The sequence below is a fragment of the Epinephelus moara genome, chromosome 17, assembly GCF_006386435.1.
Source record: "Epinephelus moara isolate mb chromosome 17, YSFRI_EMoa_1.0, whole genome shotgun sequence".
NCBI classification, from domain to species: Eukaryota; Metazoa; Chordata; class Actinopteri; order Perciformes; family Serranidae; genus Epinephelus; species Epinephelus moara.
Window position 1 is genome coordinate 27,195,298 of NC_065522.1, and position 20,540 is coordinate 27,215,837.

General features: G+C 41.5%; 1 protein-coding gene across 1 annotated transcript; it reads left to right on the forward strand.

Moving 5' to 3' along the window:
- Window positions 1–6,090: 6,090 nt before the first annotated feature.
- Window positions 6,091–19,756, forward strand: cmasa (cytidine monophosphate N-acetylneuraminic acid synthetase a). Its single transcript, XM_050067935.1, has 8 exons — window positions 6,091–6,484; window positions 10,966–11,108; window positions 13,316–13,471; window positions 15,153–15,286; window positions 15,471–15,565; window positions 16,414–16,585; window positions 16,674–16,839; window positions 17,167–19,756. The coding sequence occupies exons 1-8, from the start codon at window positions 6,255–6,257 to the stop codon at window positions 17,379–17,381; spliced, it is 1,311 nt and encodes a 436-aa protein (XP_049923892.1). The 5' UTR covers window positions 6,091–6,254; the 3' UTR covers window positions 17,382–19,756.
- Window positions 19,757–20,540: the final 784 nt, after the last annotated feature.

Genomic DNA, 20,540 nt, shown 5'->3' on the forward strand with positions numbered 1-20,540 from the left:
CCTGCTGCCTGCCATCTTGTTAAACTATGAGAGACAACACACTTGTAGGTATCTTGTCACTGATTAGATTAGACTCATCTTTATTGTCATTGAGCAAGCATCTAACACAATTTCCTTGAGCCGCTCTTCTTCTGTTTTCTCTGCCTGGTTAGCACGAGCTAACACAGCTCAATCATCCCGACTTGTCATATTTTGCCACCTGGGTAGAAGCCTTGCAGCAGCAGCTGACATCTGACACCTAGTTCTCAGCATCACTAAAAGCCTTGACTCTATCTTTCAATCAACAAAGGGGCAAGGAGGGGCTGATCGAATCCAACACACTCTCACTCCGAACTCGTCACATATCAACGCTTGGTCATGGACTTTCCGCGTCCACATACGACGTGCAAGGTACCCTGGGTGCGTTGGTTGTTGACGTTCTGGGATGCCGTATCAAGTTCTGCCTGTTACATACAGTCTCTTTCAACATAAACGCACTAAGGTGGTACAATGCCGTGGATTGGCGCTTTTTTCCTCCGACAACTAACACACGTGGTTAGGTTTAGGAAAAAAGAACAGGGTTTGGCTTTAGAATCTTACGGGATGCAAGCACTGCTATCCTGGGTAAAAGTTGGTGTTTATTGGAGCCATCCACCATCCCCTTGCCTTAACTTTCGTTCATGTCCCACCGTGTTTCCCTCTGATGCCGCCGAGTGCCATTAAACTATAACAGCGACTAGCCACGAAACATTCCGATATTGAAGGACGGCTTTTTTGTCCGTGTCTGACGCTGCAAGTCACTGCCCAAGCGCCGGATTTCAGTGACTTCAGAGTGAGACCAGGTTGTCAAGCTCTACAGTGAAATGAGAATTTACCAATTTTAACATACAATTGCGTATGTAGTGCCTTCCAATCGTTTAGTTGCTCTGTATGCCTGAGAAATTCCCGGATGTATACTAGATAAGCAAGAATTTCTAAGAATTAGACGTGAGCTTACTCAACATACTCAACAGCCCCTAAATGCATCTCGACTCTTCAGAGAGCCTGGTCTCATTCCGAAGTCATCACGCTTGGGCAGTGATTTGTGGCATCAGAAACCAACGAAAAGAAAGGCATTCTTTAACTTTGGTATGAGACGTGGCCGGTTGCTGTTATAGTTTAATGGTGTCCTGCGGCGTCAGGGAGAAAATGCAGCGGGACTAGGACGAAAGTTAAGGCAGAAAAAGTCCAAGTGGGGCTGGTGGGAGGGGTGGTGGATGTGTCCAACAAACACCAACTTTCACCAGAGGGAGGGGTGTTAATTTAGTACATGTAGTGTGCAGTACGTTAGTATGCTGTTTCCAACAGAGCCTTAGTTAGCATGTTAAGATGGTAGCATTAGCAGATTAGCACCAAACACAAGGTACAGGTGAGGCTGATGGGAATGCCATTTGTTTTGCATGTATTTGATCATAATCTAAAGTTTTGGACGAACTAGTCTCCAAGTGGTTATAACTGCAATCTCTGGGGTTCAGTTTGAGCCTTGGGATCTTTGTAACGTCACCACAGTCTCTCCCTCATTTCTAAACTGTCAGCTATGAAATAAAGGCTCCTACAACACTGTAGCTTTGTTAATGTTTGACTGTAAAAAGTTGAAAATAACAGACAGTTGTGTTTGGATCTTGAAAGATTTGCGCTAACTCATCTAGCTTTTTTAAATCTGGTGAAAAGTCGATAGGTTTGAGACTGTGTGACTACACTGTGTAAGGACTACTGCATAATTCTATCTGCTATTTGACTTTCGATTCTCATCAGTTGCATCTCTGTCTCCCTCCCAACTCTGTCAATGTCATGTTATTAGGTACGCCTGCATACTTTATTTTAAAGGGCTTTGTTTTCTCAGCAATGGGTGGGAGCACTGGTCAGGTAGCATACCAATGTGTGTGTGTGTGTGTGTGTGTGTGTGTGTGTGTAGTTGTGTACACAAAGAAAAGCTCCTGCGATAATACACTATGTGTCCACACTTACTCAAGTAGACACTGTCTGGTGTACAGTAGCAAACTGTGAGCTTTTATGCATTTGAGTGAACGTTTGATTCGATCAATAGATACAAGCTGAAATCTTCCCATAAAATAAATGAGTATAAGGACCTGCAAAGGAAGCAGACAATGTTAAAAAAAAATCAGTGAGCTATATGAGAGAGAAATCATGAAAACTGAGGGAAACAAACATGAGATTAACGGTAAGACAGAACATGGTGTTCTTTGCTTGTTGAGAAGAAAATGTCAACAGACCTTTGTCAGCTACAGTAAGTAGCAGAGCATGTCAGTCGGGTACTGCGGTAGAAATTTCAGCTGCCAAACTTGAAGTTGTGTAACAATAAGTCAACGCCTTGACACATTCACAGGTGTGTCCTTTGAAGCTGCTTTAATTTATTTCTCACTGCACGGGAGGAACAGAAACCATCTGTAAAAACAACACTTACATATCAGCTCCTTCTTAGTCAATATTGTTTGCAAACAGTTGCCTATTAGACATGTGGAAAATATGGAAAAATAATCTGCATTCATTTGGTGTTGTATAACTGGCCCCTTAAAGAATGCAAGTCCAATATTCACTCCCCTTTTAGCTCTAATTTTGGTCTCCACCAACCCCTGAGGGAAATATCTGACTCTTTAGCTGCTAAATGCTTCAGCTCCCCCCTGCTGCGGTGAAGGAGAGCAGCAAGAATGAGTCAAAACAATTGCAGCTCAAAGCCAAAACAATGAGCTCAAAGATGCTAAAAAGCTGAGGGCAAATGCAGAGATAATTGTGTGCACAAAAGAGCAGATGTAGCCACTGTTTGTGGACTCCTGTTTTGAAGTCTGGAGCAAGAAGTGACCATATTTGGACGAGAGAGTGGAGATCACCCTAACGCTAGCTGCTAGCCTGGTTAGCACAGGTGCATTTACAGCTATTATGCTAATGCTAATGCTAATTTTCGCTGGCAAAAAACAGGCTTAAAACCATGAAAACAGGCCTCCTTGAGGCTAATTTATGCTCCCTTCACGTGCAAAAATAATGCATCCATTTCAGATTTCGTAAACGTCACTGCCCTCATGCTTCCATGGGTCCTTCATGATGGCATAGATACAGCCAATAGATGGCAATAAAGGGCAGAGCCAAAAGTTTTACACAACAACAAACCAGGTGACACTGGATGAGATCGTAAAATTGTACCTTTTAATGGGGGCAGCGCTGTAGACAGCGGTTGTCTGTGAGGCCATTGAATACATCGTAGCATGTGGACGGAGAATTCTTTTCACTATACTGATTTGTTCAGTGCCACCATTTTTTAAAAGTCTCTGTCATCTCCTAAAGCCGTGTCTCGCTTTAAATATGCTATACTGCCCTTACGATTTCCAGGGGTATCATTCCATTCTGTCCATATCCGTAATAGTTAAGAAAACGTGCACAAATATGGACGAAATGAATGCAGAGTACACACAGATGACTCCATCTGTCTCAGTATAAGTATCCAACATTGAGCGTAAATGAGCCCTCTGAGGGTCTTCGAAAACTTAGAGGGTCTTTGAAGACTTTCCTACAGTCGTATCTCACTTGAAATATGCTACACCGCCCTCATAATCTCCGGTGGTACTGCTACATTCCATCTCCATCCATAAGCCTTAAAAAACGTATGAAATGAACCCAGACCACAGACAGATGGCTCCATCCATCTTAGTATAAGTATCTAACGGTGAGTGTAAATGAGCCGTTACAGGGTCTTTTAGTGCACCCAAACGTTGCAATTAACTTTCATGACGTAAAAATACACTGAAATGCAGACAGCTGCAGCTATGACGATACTCTGTGAATCTAGGAAAGTTGTTACCATGGTAGCAACTTGTTAACGGAAGGCACTCAACTGTCCATCAAAGCGGCCACGGCCTTAATTACGCATAACTTTAAGCCTTCATAACATTTAAACACGTTAAAATTCAACCCACGTACAGTGGACATGAACGTGAGAATTAGCTTGTTGTGTTTATGTTATACAGTTGGGCATTTTAACATGGATGTCTTTGGTGATTGACTCACTTTTGGATCCAGCCTCAAGTGGCCAGTCAAAGAACTGCAGTTTTTGGCACTTGTGTATTAGCTTTATATTTTAATGAATGAATGGTATAAAATCTAAAACATTAGAAAAAATACAGAAGCCTACTGCACTATATTTTTTGTTTACCAGTAATTTTATCTAAATGACAGTATTGTTGTCACATTTAAATTCAAAAGAAAAGAAAAACATGGAGATCAGATTTGGACAGTTTTGCTTTATTAACAGGCCTATGATGATACATCTTATGTACAATAAACTAATGAATATAAGCAAGATTTAAAAAAAAAAAAATATATATTGCATTAAAGGCAACACAAAACACAACAAAAACAGATGCACCAGTCCTCAAAAATCGCAATAAATCCGAATCAATTCAAAATCTGAATTGTTGTATTTACAAATTAAATGCAAGATAGGAAAATTGAATGCACAATAAAATAAATAATTCGATAAATAAAAACCTCGTCAAATTGCACTTAATGTCACAAGATGGCGCTGTTGCTCAATAAAACACAAGAGGAGCGAAGGTCAGCACACTGGGCATGTTTACCTGCTGCTCCAGCTTTAAATCAAAGCTCATAACATAAATAGTTTCCATCAGCAGCTTCTCTACATCTGCATCCGCCCATTTTTGATCTTCATCCAAACACAGCTGAGATGTAAAGGCATCACAACTCTGCTGCTGGTGGACGCCCACGTGGTTTTAAATATAAGCTTTTTATAGTGACGTAATTAAATAAGGCTCAATTAAACTGTTCGTTATGACTCATTGACTGCATGAGTATCACAACATTCCATCACTGTTAGTCTGCAGCATTGTATTTGTGTTTCTGATACACACCTCTGTCCTCTTTTCCTGGAACACATTTATTTTTTTTGGCTTTTAAAAAATACACGAAGACAAACAAAACCAAGGAACAAAATAGATTTGGACCATAGTTATTTATTTATAAAGGTCTCTGTAAATACTATTGGTCTATTCCAACCAACAACAAAAAAAAAATCATTATTATTAATTATTACTAATTGCAGTAAAGTATGTTCACGAAAGAGAATACCAATTTTTTTTTTAAAAAAAGTCTTTTGTAAATGATAACTGTAATATTTCTATATTAAAAATCAACGTACCTTTAAACAATTAAGTTCCAAGTATGACTTTGTTCATAATCTTTTAAATAAATGAAGACTTGACAGCAAACACATCAAGTCTCTGGCAGCTTTCACAGTGACATGAGCGGCTGTTGTTTTTTTACACTGACAGCAAAACAGATAGATCTGCTTCTCTGGGAACATTAAATCCAATTAGGCATTTACAGACGTGGGTAGTAACTAGTTACATTTACTCAGTTACATTTACTTGAGTAACTTTTTGGATAAATTGTACTTTTCAGAGTAGTTTTAATGCAAAATACTTTTTACTTTTACTTGAGTTATATTGTTTAAAGCAACAATACTCTTGAGTACAATATTTGGCTACTCTACCCACCTCTGAGTACATAATTACATATATATATATATATATATATATATATGTACAGTAAACATAAATCAAGGCACAGTATATGTGCCTTGATTTATGTTTATGTTTGTAAAGATTTAATTTATTTTTTAGTTAAAGGGGTATCATTTAAAATACATGAATTTGCAGATTATTATTTTTGATTGATTGATTACGTTCATGTTCTTATTTTACAAATAAATCAGACGTTACTCAACAGTTACTCAGTACTTGAGCAGTTTTTTCATCAAATACTCTTTTACTCTTACTCAAGTAATTATTTGGATGACTACTTTTTGCTTTTACTTGAGTAATATTGTTCTAAAGTATCAGTACTCTTACTTGAGTACAATATCTGGCTACTCTACCCAGCTCTGGGCATTTATAAGCTTTAAATTAAGCTTTAATTCCGCCCTTATGTCTGATGTTTCCCCGTATCTCCACTAGTGGTTCTGCGAATGGCCTGCGGGGGGCAGCAACGCGCCTTTGCTGCGTGTACTCTGCCAGAAATTCAACAGTAGAAGAAGAAGAAACCTTCCAACGCAGAAGAAGAAGAACAGCCGGAATCGGTCCATCATAATCATAAGACACCCATAGCTTGGCATATCCGCAGCTACACTCCAGAGACCTACAGCTCATCGTGTGTCTCGGTGCCGCCCGGACTGATTTACAAACCGCCACGAGGATCCAGCAGCCGCCATGTCTTCCAGGAAAAGATGTCTCCCGGGCGATAACGGTAACGGTGAGCAGGTCGGACCGCTGCCCGCCTGTAAGCAGGTCCGCGCGCCCAGCAATGGACACGTAGCCGCCCTGATCCTGGCGAGAGGAGGAAGCAAAGGGATCCCCCTGAAAAACATCAAGATGTTGGCCGGTGTCCCGCTGCTCGGGTGGGTGGTGAGGTCTGCTCTGGACTCCGAAATGTTTGAAAGGTAGGTAAAAGTTATTGTGTGATATAAAGTTAAACGTTACTGTGTGAATAACTTCGAAAACTGGAAAACTCAAACCGCCACATATCACTTAAACACACACTGAATTATCCATATTCATGTATACAATATACCACATAGCTGTGACGTGTTTCACTTGTCATTATGACTCCATTACGGTGTCCTCACTGCATAAACTACTACTACAAACTACAGCTGCTACTGGTCTCCATCTTTTTTATGCTTTTCATTATTCCCATAATGTAAATGACTGAAACAGTGGCATACAAAACTTTGGACACCCCTGATCAAAATTAACTGATTTCCATAAGGCATGAAGTTAAAAATGAATACTAGAGTGAAAAAAATGGAAAGGAGCACCATGCAAAAGTTTGAGCTCTCAGGACGCATTCACATTCACTATTTTGTCCGCTTTAAACGAACCCTGGTCCGCTTCCATGGATAGTTTGGTTCGTTCGTGAACGCTCATTCGAACTCGGCTCGTCACGATACCAGAATTTCAGTAGTCGATACCAATACCAGTGAATTTCCACGATTCTCGATGCTCATTTGATACCACGATAAAAATCCAAACACAGAAATTGAAACTCACTAATAGGGATGGGAATTGATAGGATTTTATTGATATCAATGCCGTTATTGATTCTGCTTATCGATCCGATTCTTTATTCAGATTCAGATTCAGATTCAGAATACTTTATTAATCCCCGGGGGGAAATTGTTGGGAAACAAGACATAAAGATGAAGATATAAATAAAATACTAAATATTGATTTATTGATTCCTCCTGTGTAGAAAAAGTAGACCTTACAGGTTTTTGGTGTCAACATAAATTTTATTGAGTTTCTGTTCTAAACGAGATAAGTGTTAAGTAAGTAAGTAATTTGTTTTCATCTATGTCAAATAACGTTACAGAATCTGTTAGTGTTGTCACGGTACCAAAATTGGGACCCACAGTACGATATCAGTGAAAGTATCACGGTTCTGAGTAGTATCACGGTATACCACAGCAAAAATGAGGTAGATGTGCCTTTTGTCATTTATAAAAAGATAAATCACTTTTCTATAATACATCAATGATATTTCAGTGGAATAAATTACTTATTGACTTATTCATACTTCAAAAACAGCATCAATAAGTGATTAACATAGGGGGGATCAAAATAAAATAAATAAATAAAATAAGAATCAACCAGCCACCCTCCTCCCCTGACAAGTTAAGAACAGTCCCTAAAGTGCGGTGAGGTTTGTGGAAATGTGAACGGCTCGTTTCTCCTCTGACACGTCACATACTGTGTGCCGTCATGGCTCGGCTGTTGAGCTACTTTTGGGCAGTCATGACACCAAGAAGAGGACATTATTGGACCTGGAGCCGGGCTTCTTGGTCGCTGGTAAGCCGTTATCTTGCACCGTGGAGCACTATGGCCGCCGTATTTGACAGGAATACGTATTCCTGTCTGTGTCTGTGTCTGTGACCCCCGTTCAACCCACAACCTGCAGGATTCGCCTTTCGTTTCTGCTGCTGGTTGAAATCTGTACTCGCACAGCGTGCTGAATGATTTATTTTGCTCGCACAAAACTATTTTTAGTCGCAAATGCGAGTAACGTTAAAATGCTCGCACAGTAGAGCCCTGTAGTGGAAAACAAATCACTGTAGCATTGCATAAATTGCACGTCATGCTGTTGTGATGAGTGAATGTCATGAGTCTTTTTTGGTGAAGTGAAGCCAAGCTTTCGACCGCTTCTGTCTCTCCACCATTACGTCTTCTTTGTTGTTGAACGTACTGCTGACTGACGAGTGCGACGTGCATCATCGAAGTAAAGATTCAGCGTCATGAAAAGAATCGATAAGGGAATCGTTAAGCATAAAGGCTAATGATGTCGATGAATTGAACCAGTTGGAACTGGTTCTTAACAGGAACCAGTTCCAACTCGATTCCCGTCCCTACTTACTCACCTTGAATTCTTAAAATTCTTCAGGGTGTCCGTCTTTGAAGTGTTTAGCCAGGTTTGAAGTGTTTCCTCCTTTGGTCTGGCACCGTTTGCATACTGGTTTTTGTGAGTTTATAATTACTTTCATCTGCCTCAAATAGAAAATATCTCCACACACGACTCCTACTACCTGACTTTTCGACAAGCCGAGGTGTTGTGGCTCCCGCAGCACTTGTTAGAGCTTAGATTCTCTGCCCGAGCCCGAACCTGACCCGACTGTAATTTCCCGCCACTATCCTTGGGCTCAGACAGGTCGGGCTCCTCATATTAGACCTAGGCTATGGAACCAACTACTTATCACACCTGAGGGTAGTCCACGATACCAGCGCCAGTGTGAATGGGTCCTGAGAGCTCAATGTCCACGTTCGTATCCTTAAAAAAAGTCGGGTTTAAACCGGGCTCGGGCTCATAATTACAGTTAAGCTCTAGCACTTGTAGAAGCCATTGTTTCTAGCAAAGACGATGGAGAACAGGCATTCTTCTTTGGCGCTCGTCCTCGGCACAGGCTGACGCACGTATACTGCCCCCGTCAGTTCCGACAGGAGTCGACACGGCCTGCTGAGGGCAAAGTTGTATCCAGTATTTATGGTACTGAAAAAACAGGTACTGATGTATTTTTTGCGTGTTGGCATCGACTTGGTAACGAAGTATCGGTTCTCATGACAACCCTTCTTAGAACACTGGTGCGGACCAAACGAGCAAACCCTGGTCCGCTTGAAAACTGGGGGTCTTGGTTCACTGGTGCGGTTCACTCACAGTGGAAAATGCAAACGGACTATCCACCGAACCGAAGAGAGGAAGTGAACCAAAGAGAGTGACCAAGCCGGCTGAAGGGGATGGATTTCCGAGCCGGGTTTTCTTCTTCCTCATGCTTTTTTTCTTCCTGGTCAGTGGTCGTTTCAGGCAATACCGCCCCCAAACGAGCAGTTGTAACTGCGTGACATTGTCCAGGTGGTTTGGTCTGCTTTAAAAAGTGCAGTGTGAAAGTGAACCGAACCAAATGAAGGTGTGAAATTTTTCGGCATTCCCTGTATAGTTCCCTGGACCTTAATTAGCTTGTTAGGGCTCTGGCTTGTTCACAGTCATCGTTAGGAAAGAAATCAGGAAAACTTTCACAGAGAGCTGCTTGTAGGATTGTTAGAAAGACAAATCAAAACACCCATTTGACTGCAAAAGACTTGCAGGAAGATTTATCAGACTTCTGTACAAATATGACCTTCATGGAAGAGTAATCAGATGAAAACTTTTCCTGTGTCCTCACCACAAAATTCAGCATCAGAAGTTTGTTAAGGAACATTGAAACAAGCCTGATGCTTTTTGGAAACAAGTCCTGTGGACCGATGAAGGTAGATAGAACTTTTTGGACGCGAAAAATGGATTCACTTAAATTCCAGCAAACTCTGGAAGCAAACATCACAGCATCTGTAAAAAAGCTGACGATGAAGAGAGGACAGCTTCTACAGCAGGACAATGATCCTCAACACACCTCCAAATCCACAGTGAAGGTTTTTGCCATGGCCCTCACAGCCCCCCGATCTAAACATGATTAAAAATCTGTGGATAGACCTCAAAGAGCAGCGCATACAGACGGCTAAAGAATCTCACAGAGCTAGAAGCCTTTTGCAGGAAGAATGGGCGAAAACCCCCAAAACAAGGACTGAAAGACTCTCAGCTAGATACAAAAAGTGTGGATGCCCAAACTTTTGCTTCAGGCCCTTTTCCTTTTGCGTTATTTTGAAACTGTAAAAGATTAAAATTAAAATTAAAAAGTAATCTTGCTTAAAATACTGAAGAAACGTTTCATCTTTAATTTCATTACAAACATGAAGAGGAAAAAGACAAAAACACATTCTGGGATGAAATCATGTACAGATATTTAATGCTGAAATAATTAGTTGACATAAAATTAAGACCCGGCCATATTGATGATGAATAAATCGTAATTTATCACTGATTAAAATGGGGTTTGATGCTTTTCTCTGGTTCATATCTCTGTAATTTTATGTGTGCCCTCGACCAATTGGGAAATTTTCTCGTGCCTATGAGTGGAGCAAAAATAAGAAAAGGTTTGTGAATCCCAGAAAAATACAAAACAAAATTAAGAGAAATATTTTAAATATCAATTTTTGCATGAGGTCCAGTGTTTCCATCTGCTGTGTAGACCCTTCTCTCTTTTCATAATGACCTAATTAAGGTACAGTTCACTTCACTGGTTACATCTTAAATGATACACTGGGAAATAGTTGAACTGATCCTGCTGCAGGTTGCCTTTTCTTCTCTTTTTACAGTGTCATCATTTAAATAAATAAATTAATCTTGCCAGGTAACAGATGTGGCATTACAAACAAGGTGCCGCTGTAGTTACTGTGTCAAAGTTATGTTGGACATGTGGTCCATAGAAGAAGTAGAAAACACTGTAAAAAGAAATACTTAATATAGAAATATGATCATAACGCATCTATATTTTCTTAGTGTTTGGGTATCGACTGACCACGACGAGATTGAGAAGGTGGCGAAATCCTGGGGCGCCAAGGTGCACCGCAGGAGTGCTGAAGTCTCCAGAGATGCTTCAACGTCACTGGAAACAATCCAAGAGTTTGTCAGGCTCAACCCAGGTATGCAAACCACACCCGGATGAGTGAGTGCAAACTGTAGTGACACAGCTGGTTGGGCAGTGTGTGGTAACGGCCACGGTGTTTGTTTGATCAGAGTTGGCACAAAGCAGCTGTTGGATTTTAAAGCACATCTCTTGTTGACTCACTCTAGTCAAACTTTCTTTTCCCACCATGGCAAATTTGGTTCCTTGGTGCCAAGATCACATGTCCAACTTCAGGCTACTAATTGCTGTGCAAACAAAAGAGACTTTGTATCTTGGTGTCCTGTGAGCAGGAACTCTGTATCTGCAGCCCGATCTTATAGGTCCTGTTTACACCTGACATCCTGGTTGACTGGATCACCAGTAGACAGCTCAAAGCACAGGTGTAAATGCACTAGGGCCCGACCGATATGGATGTTTTGGGGCCGATGCCGATATTATGGATTAAAAAAATCTGATAACCGATATATTGGCCGATTAAATTTTTACGTTTTTCAATTTAAAAAATCCCGAAATACCTGCTTTTGATGGCTTAAATATAGTTCAAAGACTCGTTACAAAGATATAAACTGAAGGAAGAACATTTTACTATTTTCAAATACTTTCATTATCAGAAATTGTGTGGAACAAGCAGCATATGAACAATTTGAACACAAAATAAATAAAAAATATGATGTGCAAAAAGGCAGTAACCCTCTGGGAAATAACATAATCATGCAAAGTCTATATAAATTAAGACATTCACATGTATGTTCACAGTACCAGAGTTCTTCTTATTATTGCCAATTTAACAGAGGTAGGTTTAACACCATATTCCCTGCATTTTATTAGTGATGAAAATATAAGTGTTAACATCGGCGTCAATCGGCCGATTGCCGATTATTCTCTAATGGCTATAATCGGCCGATTAAATCAGCTGGCCGATAAATCAGTCAAGCCCTAAAATGTACCAAATTAGTCCTGAACTCGTCTTGAGATCGTCTCATTCAGAAGTGGTCAGGGCCACATTCTTTCAACAGTGTGTGCGCTATTATGTCCTGGGCCACACTGAACGACCACCTACTCAGTCAATGTCCTTGCTTAGGCCCCGATCACACAGAAAGCGTTTTGCAGGTTGCAAAACACGAGGCGCACTGCACTGCCTTTTTTTAATTGAAGCCACTAGTAAAAAAGTGCTTTCTGGGTCTTTTTACTTTTGCCACGCAACCACGCCATCACTTCCTTACCCTTACATTCCTGTGTAATCAATCTACTGTTGATTTATTTTTATTTATTTCACAGTAATTAGTAGCTAGTTCCTGAAATGTTGAGGCAGAGGGTACCTGCTGTTACTCTGGTTGAGGGTGAGAGGCTGTCAGCAGATAAACAGAGATGTGTGGGTACATGAGACCCTAAAAAAGAGGGTGGGTCATGGGGAGTACCACCAGTTGGCCCAGGAGCTTCGCCTCCCTGATAGCCGTTTCAAGTACTGCACCTAAATGCTTTCACACCTGCTCTTTTCTACTGAGATGCTGGTACCTGCAGTTTGTAAAGATGTATAGCTCTGGGTATCCAGCAACCACTACCACCAGATCCTCCTTCATTGTTTACCAACTGTAAACTTGTTGTCGTGACCACCACAGAAGGCCCGCCTCTCAAATCATTGGATTGGACAGTGTGAAAAAAGTGGCAATGACATAGGGCGCTCAGAGGGGAGAGAGTTCAGAGTGCTCCAGCAAATTACGGCAGGCACCTATAGCGCAGAAACAGCAGGCGCATAGCGACGCAAAACCAGCAAACAAAAAGCTTCATTCTCACTAAAAACAATCACAAAAAGCCGCCTCCAGCTGCTAAAATGCTTTCTGTGTGATTGGGGCCTTATTTGGCACTGTTAGTGTAAAGAGTAAAAAGCAGGGGAGCCAGAACGCATCCTTGGGGTGAACCAGTGAAAGGTTAACTCTGACACATTGTGACCGGTCCGTCAAAAAGTCTAGAATCCATCCAGTGACATATTATCAAAAATTAAAATCAAAAAGACGTTTCTCTGCAAGCAAATACGGTCGAATAGTAAGAAAACAGGGTAAACGTCTACAAACAGAAGGCTGGCCTGAGTCAGCTGGCCCTCAAAGAGATGATACAGGTAGTTCGGCGAGGTCAGGGCAGCGTCCTTTACCCCTCTGCTGTAAATTGTTAAATAATTCCATGCTGCTGGTATCTGATTTCACCAGGACTCCTTTGTGTTCACAGAAATTGAAGTGATATGCAACATTCAGGCTACATCGCCGTGCCTTCATCCGTTCCATTTGCAGAAGGCCTTGAAGAAGATCACGGAGGAGGGCTTTGATTCGGTCTTCTCAGTGGTCAGGAGACACCACTTCCGCTGGCAGGAGGTCAAGGACAGATGTAAGTCAACAGATGTATGATTGTTGCACTTGAAGTATTTCCACCTTTTCTTCAACAGCACAAGATTTAACCTGCGAACTCTACTCACAATGCAAAATGATGTGACATTAAACACTTAGCATTCAGTGTGACTTAAACTACACTGATGTCAGTTGTGAATAAACGTTCATATATCCACTGAGAGCCATAGAAAAACTCAGAACTTGCCTGAGCAACATCACGTTTTGAAGTTCTGTTCAGTGTCTAAGCTAATTCGGCACACTTTTAGTGGCACCAGTTTGCCAAAATGTAAACAAATATACAATAAATTTTTTCTGTCATCATATTAGCATGTTTCTGTCTGTGAGGTTAGCAAAAACTGTGATGTACTCCTGCTAGAATCTCTTCTTTGACTGACTCTGAGGGTGCTTTCACACCTGCCCTGTTTGGTTCAGTTCAATCAAACTCAAGTTCGTTTGCCCCCTAAGTGTGGTTTGTTTGTGCAGGTGTGAACGCAGCAATCACACTCAGGTGTGCACCAAAACAACCAGACCCAGACCTTCTTGAAGAGGTGGTCTCGGTCCGGTTACAAACGAACTCTGGTGCGGTTCGTTTGTGGTGAGAACGTGTTCTGACCTGGATGTGAACCAACTGCAGTCACATGACACATTGTTTGGGTTAAACATGAGCATGTTACAGTCCTGGAGGATTATTAATGTGCACCTCCTCCTGTACTGCCTTAATATGCACATTCAGCACATCCAATGCATCAAAACATTGTTTTCTAGTTGGAGCCGCGACTCGTTTTCAAACTGTATGGTTTGACTAAAATGAACAATGACAGCAATATAGTCCACGATGAGCAGCGCTAAAATCAACCTGCGTAGTTGTCCCTCCATTGTGACATTAGAAAGTGTCACATTTATCTTGCAAGTGTACTCTTCTTCAACGTTTGCTTTACTTCCTGGATTTTTCCTGCATGGAAATTCTGACCAATCAAGAGCAGCTTTCTCACACAAGGCATTTGATCTGGTCCGCTTGTAAATGCTGCCGTGAGAACACGAACCAACTCTAGGCAATTATACAACTTTGTGATGAACTCAGTCCCTGATTCAGACCAAAGGAGACAACTCTAGGTCTGAAAGCACCCTAATGTTTTTCAAACCAGCACCCCCACAAATAATGAGCATGTGTTTCCGTTGTGGTTGATTTTTATTACGTATGCCAAGGAGGTTATGTTTACAGTTCTGTTTGTTTGTTGTTTTGTGTGTCATCACGATGATGTTCAAGAAGGTGTGGGAACCCTGTTTTAGTTTTGTGTGTTTCCATGACAATGACATGCAAGATTCACACAACAATGTTGAGATGTGTCAACACAGGTTACTTCTTTTTTATTTTTTAAGATATTTTTTTGGGCATTTTTAGCCTTTAATGGACAGGACAGTTAAGTGTGAAAGGGGGAGAGAGAGGGGGGGGATGACATGCAGCAAAGGGCCAGAGGCTGGACTCGAACCCGGGCCACTGCGGCAACAGCCTTGTACATGGGGCGCCTGCTCTACCACTAAGCCACCGACGCCCCAACACAGGTTACTTCTAACCAGTAATACAATTTAAACGTGGCAGTGAAGTAATAAAACCCTTTCTTTGGTGAAGCTGTGCACTGTAGAAGAACCTTTTAACCTCTTACCTTACATCCTCCTAGCTGGTGAAATGACCAAGCCGTTGAATTTGGACCCGGCTAACCGTCCGCGGCGTCAAGACTGGGATGGAGAGCTGTGTGAGAACGGCTCCTTTTACTTCACCAAAAGAGACCAAGTGAAAGCGGGAATGCTGCAGGTAGTTGACATGTAACCAGTGATGACCTTTTAAATGAGCAGCGTACATCTATGCAAGGATTTGAAAAGTTTTAACTCACCTTTTTTCACAATTTGACTTTCGTAACTCAGTTTGTATAGCGTCACTTGCTGCTGCTGCTGCAGTCGCCACTGTCTGTGTTACTACCCTACCACCCTCTCTCCAGGGCGGTAAGGTAGCCTACTACGAGATGCTGCCAGAGTACAGTGTTGACATCGATGTGGACATCGACTGGCCTGTGGCAGAACAGAGGGTTCGCAGGTGAGATTACTGTTTGTGCTGTAGGGTTGTAGCAGTACACAAAAGTCAGGGTTCATGTCATATCCCGGTTTAGGAGTTGCAGTTCTGTGCGAGTTTGGTACAGCGGGGAAAAAATCCAAATGCATAAGGATGCGTTTGTTTTAATTTATTTTGAACAGACAGTAGCCAAGTGTCAACTGTGTTGGTGCTAACATAGTTCACAATGCTAAAAGGGTTTTGCGGCTCAAAATGAAGCCGTGTTCTCGCAAGAGTTTTCTGGGGGAAGACGGGGAGTGGCCACCGTAATACCCCAGCAACGCCGCATTGCCACCAGGACCGCATTAGCAGCAGGAAGTGCCTAATGAGCGGCGTTGCAAGCTAGCTCCCACCTGACTCGGGTCTGCACAGTACAGAGCTGCCATGGCTAATGTCTGCTAACCTCTGGAGACTAGAAGGTGGGCAGTGGGCACTGTGTTTCAGCATTTTAACGCAGCTAGCTGGCTGTCAGCCCACAGGAAATGAAATAAAAGGCAAGACATTAGCATCACTGAACATTAAGATTTCTCCAAATCCTAAAGGATAGCACTTCAAAATGTAGCGCTGGAGATCAATGAGTCAGTGGAGCGTAGAACTAAAAGGAAAGGCCTCTCACGGATATCCCTAAATCAAACACTTAAAGGGCTGTACAGAAAAAAATAGTGGTGGAGGGAGGTCAGAAAAGGAGTAGGGTATTGTCAGTTGTTTTGCTGAAGGAGAGGTTGTTTTCATTTTCATTTCAGCCTTTTATTGTGAAATTTATTTTTCTTAAAACGATCAAATATTTGCATCAGAAAATGAAAACATCTCATCTGAACTTCTTCTTTTCACAGGTATGGTTACTTCGGTCGGGCCATGCCAGAGGTGGTTCGCCTGATGTTCTGCAACGTTTCCGGATGTTTAACAGACGGAAGAGTCTTCCTGTCTGTGTCCGGAGAAGAGATGGTGTCTGTTAACACCAGAGACACAGAGGGCATCCGCATGCTGCAGAGAGAGGACATAGAGGTTGGAATTTGCTGCCACTTTAAAAAGCAGCGTTGAATTAGCTCGTGTCACGTGGCTGCACACTACTTCTCTGTCTCGGCTCCACCAGGTTGTGCTGTTGACCTCTGACCTGGACCCCGTTACAAAGTCGTTGGAGGACAAGCTGGCCAAGAGGACGGGCTGCCAGGTGATACAAGTGGGAGAGGAGCCGCTGAATGTTCTGAAGCCGATGGTGGAGCAGAAGAAGCTGGAGTGGAAGGATGTAGCGTACATGGGTAAAGCAGCTATACCTTTTAAGTATTTCTAAGAATATAGCGTAGGGCTCTGTTGGCATCCATGTCAAGGTTAATCAGTTAATCTACAGAATATTATTAGACAACTATTTAGGTGATTTAAGTAAGCTATCAAACTAAAATGCCAAACATCTACTGGTTCTCAACTTAAGAAATTCACTTTATATATTGTGTTTTGTAGGGGATATATAGTCATATAGTCCAACCCTTACACCCCTGTTCCTTATTGCCATTACAGGAAGTTGGAAACCCTGTATGTGATGTTAATTCCTCTGTCTTACCTCTTCTTCCCGTGTTTCCTCCTCTCAGGTAAAGAGGAACAGGATGTCAACTGTCTGAACCTGGCGGGTTTGAGCGCAGTACCTAAAGACACTCCGCCGGTCGCCATCACTGCCGCCAAGTACATCTGCCACAACTCTTCTGGAATGGGAGCCATGAGGGAGTTTGCTGAGCACATTCTCCTGCAGAAAGAGAAAGCAAAGGCGAAGATGGATCAGGACCGCATCGACCGCTGCAACTTCTAATTCAAAATGTGAATCAATTAAAACCGCGAGAAAAATCCCAGGAGTCGGTTCAGTTCATGCACGAAGGATAGGAGTAATCAAACGGTGCACTTGAAAATGTTGTAATTTCTGAGACACGTGTCTAATTTTAGAGATAGAATTAAAATAATTAACTCCGTTTACAGTCAAGTCTCAAAAAATCAACCTTTTTTTATGGCCACAAAATGTGAAATCTTTACTAATTTTCTTTTACGCTGTAAATACTACAACCGAATCAGAAGTTCACTAACCTTAGTTTATTGTGGCGCGCGGCGCAGGAGGCTGAATTCTCCTCGTCCGCTAAGATAGAGCGTAAAGACACAAAATGTTGATCCGAACGCAAACAACAGGATGACCCCACGACCAAACCCCAAACTACTAGACTGAAAACGTCTATTCTTATCTTTTAAAACAACAAAACACCATGAAACAACCAAAAATAAGCATCGAATAAACATTTGTTATCGTTAACCAACGTCAGATTTACCTGTAACTTAAGATCTTAAAGGTACCAACACCAAATAGTGCCCAAAACATCTTAAGGTATGATGTTACCTAACACAAAACATGTTACTGTTATAATATACATAGTACTATTAGAGATAGAATTGTAGTTTATATATTGGGTGAAGCATTTTAAACCAAAGTATAATTATGAGTTCATTGTCCTAACAAGTTCTGACAAGTTCTCTCGACTGTTTCTACCCATGAACATCACCCCTTGGTTGAGTAATTGTCCCTGTCGTGCAGTGTGTATCCCCTCGTTTGTAATTCTCACGTGCCCTGAAAGCAATAATTTGAAATTTTGTGAAATATATTTATTTATTTCTTCTTGAGAGTAAGATGAAAAGATCGATTCCACTCAAGTCTGTCGGGTAATAATGTTGATTATTAGCAAGCTCAACAGCCTTTCACCTGTGCAGTGCTAGCAGGGAGTTTTTGGAGTATTTTACAACTCGCTAATTTTCTCCCGTAGTAGCTATGCTAACGGTTGTGCTAACTTGGCGGCCATGTTCGCCTTGACACAATTGCCGCCCCACTGGCAAAAATAATTGAAGGCTGGCATCACTGTCTTTGAGAAGCTGTGTTGAAATCTTTTTTTTAAGCTAACGTAAATGTAGCGGTATCACGTGAAACTGGACAACCAACAGCATCCATTGCTTATAATCACGTCATGCTAGCTTGTCAGGAAGGGGGTAAATTATGTTCCAAATTTAGGCTTAATTTTGGCACGGTAACAAGATATCTGAATGAATTTGGTATCTATGGGTGCCCACGAGTCTCCCCTAAACTTCAGAAGGCTTGTTCCCAGGAAATGTTTTTTTTTGCTTATAATGTACTCTTCAAATTAAGGGTTATATTTGTCTTTTTAAGGACAACTAACCTGCATCTGTTTGCATATTTGCATTGACCTTGTATGTAATCGTGCCGCACAAGATTCGCTTTGTTTGGACAGTTAGGTGGGTTTAATTGAGTGGTATCGATCTTTTCATCTAACTTTCATCAAGCAGGTAATAAGATGTATTTTGCCACAATGCTTTGCTGTAGCTTTAACTTGTTTATTTTATTTCTGCTGCTGCGTGGTGACCATAGTCGTAGCCACTGTGACACCACGTGGACTCCGGTTTTGAAGCCTCAAATTTAGTCGTGGCCAACCTAGGTTTTTGGATCCCAAAGTGACCATATTTGGAAGAGAGGGTGTAGCTGTCTCATAGACGCCTTAATAACATTTAAACTAGTAATAAAAATATTCACCGTCTGTACAGTGTGCCATGAAGTGGGAAATTAGCTTTAGAGACCTAAAGCATATTTTGTACCAGGCCGTAAACATGTTTATTACTGCTGTAAAGTCAGATGTTTTAAAATGGGAGTCTATGGGGATTGAGGAGCCAGCCTCAAGTGGCCATTAGAGGAACTGCAGCTCTTGGCACTTCAGCGTTAGCTTCATCTTTCAGCCTCCGAGGCTGGTGCTGTGTGGAAACCTCCCGCTTGTTTTATGATTTATTAAGTGGCCTAATAGACCAGTTTGTTGTTTGCTGGTTTCAAGGTGACCAGCGGGGGCTTCTTAAGGGGCAGGACGTGCATTTGACTGTCATTCAGTCAAGGAAGAAATAATCTGTGTGTCCTGTATTTATTGATATATGATTCATGGCCATGTGTGATTCTGTGTGTGACTAATTTGTTGATTTTTTTTCCCCCACCTTCCTGAGAGCTGATTGCTTGTTTCGTTGGATCGTTTACATGTTACATGGATCATTTAAGTGATTTTGTTTCACTCTTATTTAATAATTATGTGCAATGTATCAAGGGATTCTATTGTGTGAATCATTTTCAATGAAGATAACTTTTGAAGATCATTCTTGTGTCTTGTGTTTTCAATATGCGGCAGAGAGACACCAACACAACTGAAGCAGGAACACAAAACTTTTCTCTTAAAGGATAGTTTAACATTTTGGTGCATGGTGGAATTGTTCGCTTTCTTGTGGAGTCGTTTTCCTGATCAGTTAAAGGTCCAATATCCTCCTGAGACCTGACCTTTGGTTTGGTATGCATTTTAATTTCTGCTCACTATTTAGGATCAGTGGGACCCGATAAGTATAAAAAACTAAACATTGTCAACGTTTGTTGCCGTATCAAACTACAAACATTATTAATCATAAATAAACAAGTTTCTACCATAAAATCTGATCAGGTTTTGGACCTTATCCACTTTTGTGCCGGGATCAGCTGCAGACTGACTTGGCAGAGATGGCTGCCATCTTGTTTTACATGGAAAAGTGCACGACTGAGGACAACAGGTCTGAGTCAAGTAGAATGAAGTATAAGGTCCAGTAAACCCAAAATGAGATGTCCTCAAAGGACACAGGGTCTCAGGAGGAGATACTGGCAGAAATGGAACACAATAAAACAAATGTTTTCATTAGTGTTTAATCACCTGAAAATAAGAATTGCTGTGTTTTCATTATCTAAGAATGAGACCTTTATATCTACATAGGGAGCGGGTTCTCATACATGGAGGTCAGCATGTTGCATCGCCATCGCTCCACAAGGAGTGTTACCAAAAAAAAAAAAAAAAATAGAATGTGAAACCGCTTTAGTCAGTGTTTTTACGACCTTTAAACACACGGGTTCTCATTTATG